The sequence below is a fragment of the Furipterus horrens genome, unplaced genomic scaffold (assembly GCF_987537825.1).
Source record: "Furipterus horrens unplaced genomic scaffold, mFurHor1.1.pri manual_scaffold_11, whole genome shotgun sequence".
Lineage (NCBI taxonomy): Eukaryota > Metazoa > Chordata > Mammalia > Chiroptera > Furipteridae > Furipterus > Furipterus horrens.
Window position 1 is genome coordinate 61,948,768 of NW_028327181.1, and position 7,594 is coordinate 61,956,361.

The 7,594-nt window shown below is 51.5% G+C and overlaps 1 protein-coding gene across 1 annotated transcript; it reads left to right on the forward strand.

Annotated features, from left to right (window-relative positions):
* Positions 1–414: 414 nt before the first annotated feature.
* Positions 415–6,784, forward strand: SLC46A1 (solute carrier family 46 member 1). The gene is made up of 5 exons (XM_090257708.1): positions 415–701; positions 1,096–1,948; positions 4,071–4,154; positions 5,480–5,636; positions 6,170–6,784. Exons 1-5 carry the CDS (start codon positions 474–476, stop codon positions 6,207–6,209), a joined length of 1,362 nt encoding a protein of 453 aa, XP_090113834.1. The 5' UTR covers positions 415–473; the 3' UTR covers positions 6,210–6,784.
* Positions 6,785–7,594: the final 810 nt, after the last annotated feature.

Here is a 7,594-nt window from a genome sequence, read left to right on the forward strand (position 1 = left end):
GAGGCAGTAAATAAAGCTGGACGGTGCACTTGAACCCACTCTGAGTTACAGTGCAGAACATCAGCAGAGGTATCGGAAGTCATGTGTTTTTCACTTGGGCCTTGTGGGCCCCATGTCCTTGTTTTCTTATCCCCAGATTGGGGTAAATCATAGTGGCTAACCTATAGGGCTGTTGGGAGATTAGAGCACAGAGTTTAGTACAGTGCCCAGTACAGAGTGAATGATCAATAAATGTTAAATACTGATGTTCTCGTTATTGTTATGAGTGTTTCTGAGCCCGGGAAGGAGGGCTGCAGTTTGCAGGAAAGGTCACCCTGTGAGCTAGACTCCCGCCCCTGCCAGCCCAGAGAGGGCGGGGCGAAAAAGAGTGGGACAGAAGCCCTGGACCTGCCCCGCGGGGCTTTAGGAGGGACTGCCGGCGCAGGCGCAGAAAGCCTGTCGTCCGTCTCGCGCCAGCCCTACCGTGCACGCGTATGGAGCGGCGCGCGAGCTCCCCGGGCGAGCCCCGCGTCCACCCCGCGCCTAACCTGTTGTTCCGCGGCCCCGTGGAGCCGCTCATCTTCCTTGCCAACTTCGCCTTGGTTCTGCAGGGCCCGCTTACCACGCAGTACTTGTGGTACCGCTTCAGTGCCGACCTCGGCTACAATGGCACCCACGAGAGAGGTGGCTGCAGCAACCACAGCGTGAACCCCATCATGCAGGTAGCGACGGCGGGCAGAAGCGCGGAGCTGGCAGGAAGCCGGCCCCGAGCTCAAGCGCGGGGCAGCTGAGGGGGCGGGGCGGGAGTGATGGTGCGGCCGCCAAGGGGCTGATGGGTATTGGGTGGTGGGCCTGACCGAGAACTGCAGGTGTGGGGATGCTTCAAGTTCCCCTGCCCTTGAGAGTTACCAAAAGGGAAGGAACCTCGGGCTGGTTCCCAGAACCCCTTCTAGTGCCAGTTTTTGGGAATTGTACTAAAATTCTCTGAGGGTTAGGGCTCCAAAGAAAGCCCTCATCCCTGTCATCTCCCAGGGTGGTGGTGGTGTGGCAGGAAGAGGGACGCGGGGAAACCTAGAGCGAGGAAGAACACCCTGGTTAAGACTCATGCCCCCACAGGAAGTGGAGACCCTTACCTCCCACTGGACGCTCTACATGAATGTGGGCGGCTTCCTGGTGGGGCTCGTCTCGTCCACCCTGCTGGGTGCTTGGAGTGACTGTGTGGGCCGTCGCCCGCTGTTGGTGCTGGCCTCGCTGGGCCTGTTGCTCCAGGCGCTGGTGTCCATCTTCGTGGTGCAGCTGCAGCTACACGTTGGCTACTTCGTGCTGGGCCGCGTCCTTTGTGCCCTCCTTGGCGATTTCAGTGGCCTCCTGGCTGCTGGCTTTGCCTCCGTGGCAGATGTCAGCTCCCACCACAGCCGAACCATTCGAATGGCCCTGCTGGAAGCATGCATCGGCGTGGCAGGGATGCTGGCGAGCCTCCTTGGGGGCCACTGGCTCCACGCCCAGGGTTATGCCAACCCCTTCTGGCTGGCCTTGGCCTTGCTGATATTCATGGCTTTCTATGCTGCGTTCTGCTTTGATGAGACACTGAAGGAGCCAACACCTGCCCGGCTCTTCACGCTTCGTCACCATCAATCCATTGTCCAGCTCTACCTGGCTCCGGCCCCAGAGAAGTCCAGGAAGCATTTAGCCTTGTACTCACTGGTCATCTTTGTGGTGATCACTGTGCACTATGGGGCCCAGGACATCCTGACCATCTATGAGCTGAGCAGACCCCTCTGCTGGGACTCCAAGTTAATAGGCTACGGTTCTGCAGCTAGGCACCTCCCGTACTTCACCAGCCTGCTGGGCCTGCGGCTTCTGCAATCCTGCCTGGATGACACCTGGGTGGCTGAGATTGGCTTGGCCTTTAACATCCTGGGGATGGTGGTCTTTGCATTTGCTACCAACACACCCCTTATGTTCACAGGTAATGTGTGTGGGCTCAGGGATGGTTTGTCCCAGAGGTGCTGGGTAAAAATTGGGGGCCAGCCACTTGCTGGTTTATGCCTTTGGAAATATTGTTATGTTCCTAACCTGCATTGGAAGGAAGACAACTAAGAAACCTCATAAAAATGGCATCTTTGTTTTACATAAAATATAAGACTTAAGTAGCCAAAGTGATCCACATTATTAATCATAAATATTTTAATAAGATAGAGCAACAGATAAAAGTATGGCTCATATGCTAATTTCTTCAATCCTTGGCCTCCCACAGCCTATATTGATGGTGTTCTTAGACAAAGTCCATGCTATTAATGTGTTAATACTCACTTCTCTGATAATCACAGGACCTACCTCAAATATCCTTGGTCAGCTTCTTTATGTTTTTAAAAAACCCAGTCTTCTTATATCACAGATAACAAATTCCTGCTTCTGTTAGTGCTTCTTTTTTTGGTGGGGGAGGGGCAGCTGCGAATGAGGAAGTTAACTTTTTTAAAGGGACAGATTTATTCTGATAAAGCTCTAAACTACGTTATGTACAGACATTCAGTCATCACTGATTTATTAATTTGGCTGCTTGCCTGGACAGTGAGGCTAAAGGAGCCCTGGTACCTTTCTCTCCTGCCCACAGCATCTCCCATGGACTTGGTGCTGGGCTCAAAGCCCTCAGGGGTGCAAAGATGATGAAGATGCTATCATTGTTCTGGGAAGCCTCAGCAGAGAGGGATTGGGAGGCCTGACACCTGAAGGGCCCTGGGGTTGCCTCATCATATGCCCACCTTGGAGGATCTACTGTCCTCTAAGGCAGCGATTTTCAACTTTTTTTTTAATCTCATGGCACACATAAACTGATCACTAAAATTCTGCAGCACACCAAAAAATATATTTTTTGCTGATCTGACAAAAAAAAACTAGGTGTAATTTTGATTCATTCACACCAGGCAGCTGTTGTTGTGTTGGCTGTTGTCACTTTTTAATTTGACAGTCTCAGGGAAAAGAGGTCAGTGCCCCTGACTAATTAGGTAGTGCCTGTTTTAAAAATTCTTATGGCTCACACTGCTCTAGGGGTTTGCAGTTTTACCGCGGAGGCAGTAGTCACACAAGGGACAGAAAAGGTTATGAAGGAAACGGTGAGTAACAAAATGCTAAATGGAAAGGAACTTGCATTTACTGTGTTCTTACACTGAGGTGCTCTTCACGGGTGTTTTCTGATGTACCCATTTTTTAGGGCTGCTGTGAGAAATCACCACAAATCTGGTGACTTAAAACAACAGAAATTTATTTTCTCACAGTTTTAGAGACAAGAAGTCAAGAATCTATATCACTGGGCCAAAATCAAGGTGTCAGCAGGGCCATGTTCCTTTCAGAGGGTCTAAGAAGGGAATCTCCCTCACCTCTTCCAGTGGCTGGGGGCTGCCAGCATTCCTTGGCTTCTGACTGCATCACCATGATCTCTGCCTCTATGGTCACATTGCCTTCTCCTGTCTGTTTGAATCACATCTTCCTTTGCTTCCTCCTCATAAGAAATCATTTAGGGCCCAGCCTGATAATCCAGGATAATCTCTTTATCTCCAGATCCTTAACTTGACATCTGCAAAGACCCGTTTTCCAAATAAGGCAACACTTACTAATTCCAGGGATTAGGGTCTGATACCTTGGGCCATTATTCAGCCTCCTGCACCTCAGAATCATCCTGTGGTGAAGGCCTTTTTATCTTTTTACAGGTGGGAGTCAGGACCAAGGCCACAGAGTTAGTAAGGGATAGTGTCAGGTTTCAAACTCAGCGCTGCTCCCCATGTCCATTCTTATTTTCTGTGCCCTGCCATCTCCCTACTATGTGGGTGATACCTGCTAGAACCACAAGAGGTGTTCTGACAAGAACGTCATTGGTGGGGAATCAGCGTCCATTAATAAAAGATGTAGCAGGTAGGCCAAAGCTTGAGAAGGGTAGTCTCCTTTCCTCCTTAGTCATTGTCTCCTTCACCATCAAGGAAGTTCCTTCTGTGTCTAAACTGTGTCCCACCTGGAGTAAGTGTAGGAGCTCTGCCACAACTTACTTGGACACCCCTCTCCCTGACCTCATTTTCCTGATGATTGTTTCTCCACAGGATACGGGCTCCTCTTCCTGTCATTAGTCATTACACCCATTGCCCGGGCCAAGCTCTCCAAGCTGGTGAGCAAGTTAGAGCAGGGTAAGTGCCATGGTCAACCAGCATCTGGTTCCCTGTGCTCAGTGCTCCCTGAACAGATTGCCGAGGGCTGGCAGAGGACCACAGTGCCTTAGATTTTCAGACCACAAAGTTGGAATTTGCAGTTAGCAGAGCATGTTCTTTGGGTAACTAAAGCAGAGGATTTGCCCTCTCTAGGCCTCATCTTTTACATCTGTAAAATGGATGAAGTGATGCCAGAATTCCCTGTTTCACTGGGGTCAGAGTGTACAAGCTCAGGGGAAGTAAACAACCTGTTATCTATGTTTCATTGTCTGCACGTGACAGATGAGGAAGCAGAGGCCCAGAGGATTAAATAGATTCACCCAAGGTCACTCAGTAAGTGGTGGAACTAGGATGCAAACCCAGTCTGTTTTTAAGAGTAGGTCTTGGGATCTGGGTTTTAGTTCTGGCCGTGTCACCCACTGGCTGATCTTAGGCAGGTTCTTTCCTCCTCTCTGGGCCTGTTTCCTCATCTGTGCATGAGTGGTTTGCTTTTGATGACATCCACAGGCTCTTCCAGCTCCGACAGTCTGACAGTTTAATGTTCTGCTGGCCTATCTATAAAATAATAGCTTTTCTTGGGCCCCTGGGTCTTTAGATCCCAATATGGAAATGTGTGGCTCATCACTTTTTCCCGTCTGCCCTGGAAGGAGGATCTGGTGCCATGTATAGCCCACTATCAGTTCTGTTGCCCCCAGGACCCAGGTGCTTTCATGCACTCACTCAATAAGCTTTTTGTCTAGCCCTTGCACTGAGCCCGGAGGTGCCAGGGAAAGCAAGAAGAAAGAACAGCTCTCACTAACTAGCTTCCTCCAGGGAGCCAGGCCCTGTGATAGTGGCTTTAGATGGGAATTTAATGTTGCCACCAATCTATAAAATAGATAGTATCCTTATTTAAATAAGGGGCACCAAAACCCAGAAGGATTGGTGACTTGTTCAGCGTCCACACAGCTAATAAGTGTTGGAACTGGGAATTAACACCACAACTAATCTCAGACAGGAGATGATGCTGAAGGGGATAAACCAAAAACCACTTTTCTCAGGCTTCTGCTAGAAGATATCACATGTACTTTTAATACATGGATTTAATAACAACCATTTGTTTCATAGCCCCTGTGTGCCAAGTGCTTTTCATGCATGACCTCCTTGAATCCGTATCACAGCACATGGTGTAGGATTTATAGGTGAGGGAGGTGACTCGGAGAGATTAAGGGACTTGCCCTAGGTCACACAGCTGTGAGGTAGTAGTGCCAGGATTTGAACCTAGGTCTGTCAGACTCCACAGTATGATATTTATTTCTCCACAGGTGCTCTCTTTTCTGCTGTGGCCTGTGTGAATGGCTTGGCCATGCTGATGGCCTCCAGCATCTTCAACTCGCTCTACCCAGCCACCCTCAACTTCATGAAGGGGTTCCCCTTCCTCCTGGGAGCTGGCCTCCTCTTCATCCCTGCCATTCTGATTGGGTAACACAGGACTCTGACCCAGGAAGAGTTCCTCTTCCTCCTTCTCCTCCCAGCCAGAAATGGCTACCTCATTTCTGGAACCCTTCCTGTGTGGGTGTTTTAGTCCCAGCCTAACTCTCCCCTTGCAGACAGCTGTCCAGCCCTCTGGGAGCCATTTCCCAAGGGCAGGGCAGAGGGGCAGTAGGGGAGGGGGTCAGATTAACACTGCTTCTCAGGGAGGCTGTTCTGTCCCCCTTGTCCCACTCCATTTGCATTTTATAGATGGAACTATGGTGACAGAAATGTGCTACAGGGAACCCCAGAGAGCTTCCTTGGCTAGTAGTGGCTGTGCTACAGGCTAGCCTGCCCCACTGACTTCTTCCCCCATAGACTTAAGAGTCACTTTCCAGAGCCTTCTTCCCTGGACACTGTCCTCCACCTCTACTTTGGGAGGGGGGTGCCTGTACCAGCCTACTCAGTAGAGCCTGTGTCACTTCTGCAGGAGTTGAGGGTCCCCCATGTCCAATTTGAACCCTCTCTCTGGTCTCTCACAGGATACTTGGAAAAGCTGATCCTCGCTCTGAATACCAGTAGTTTCCCCAGAGCCCCTCAGCTGCCTGGACCAGAGGACAGAGGGCAAGAGGAGCAAAGTGAACACTAATCAACTGGAAGCATGCACCAGGGACCCCACCCACAGCAGCACCAGCAGCTCCCCTCAAAGGCAGTGTTTGCCTTGGATAAGGGGATCCAGCTAGACCAGGGTCCCCACCTCATCCATAGCTGTGCCAGCCTACGTCTCGAGCGTTGTAACCCAGACGATCCGACTCCCTGGCAGGCAGCGGGGGAGCCTTTTGGAACAGTGGCTGTTAACCCTTTATGCCGTCAGTCACATAAAACCCTCCAGGGGAGAGGAGACGTCCTGATGGAGGGGACGCCTCAGGGACCAGTTGAAGCGCGAGGGCTGGCATCTTTGCTTCCAACCAAAACTGCGCAGCTCACAGCGCGCAGTTCATGGTGGGCAGCCGCTAGCTGCTCCTTAACCGTGACTACCTTGAGGGGAGGGAGGGTGGTGGGAATGGAGGGAGAGGACTGTGACTCAGTGGAATCAACCCCCTGGGCTTCGCAGTGCCAATCATGATAATAAAGCAGTATAAGCACACTGAAAAATCTTCCAGCGCCCACAGCGGGGTCTGTGGGGCCCTGTTTCCGGTCTGCCCACCGTAGGTCACACAGGCAGCTGCTGGGCTGGGCAGAAGCCCCTGAGCTGCCATGGGGTTGGTACTGGGCATGGCCAGCCCAGGCCTCCTCTGATGCTCATTCTCTCCTGAGCTGCTGGGCGGCGAAGGGCTGCCAGACTTGCCTCATGCCAGGCAGAGAGCCCTGGTCGCTCATTCCTGAGGGCCAGTCAGTCTTCTGGCTACCACAGCCCAAGCAGAATCAGTCTTTAACACTCAGCCCTCCACCACCTCCCATTGCCAGGTATTTCAGGTCTTTCATTAGGGCCTTGTGCTGAGACCCTCCCTCATGCACCTGTAAGTCAACAGAACGCTGGAGATGAGCCTGACTCCCGTGATCCAGGGGCCCCAGTTCCCCAGAGAATGAGGGGGCCATTTCTAGGGCATAATGAAAGCCTGGACCTGAAGTTGAAAGGCAAAATTGGATTCAGTATTAAGGCATTGGCTTTGATGAGAACCATAAGGCTCCAAGCAGACCCCAATCAGGTGGTACTGGACTCTTCAAACCACATTGGCCAGAGAGCACAGCCCCATACTGCCCATACTACCCCATTCTCTCACCACCCCTGCCAGCCAGTTTTCTGGCTGGAAATCAGGTAAAATGGGGGTGGCCTAGGGCAAACCAGGGTCAACTGTGGCCTCTGCAGCCTGGACCTGTTTCTGGATTCCCATCTCACTGTCACTTCTGTCATTGGAAGACTGAAGCAAGCAGAGGGCCCTCCACTCACTGTCCCAGCATGAGGT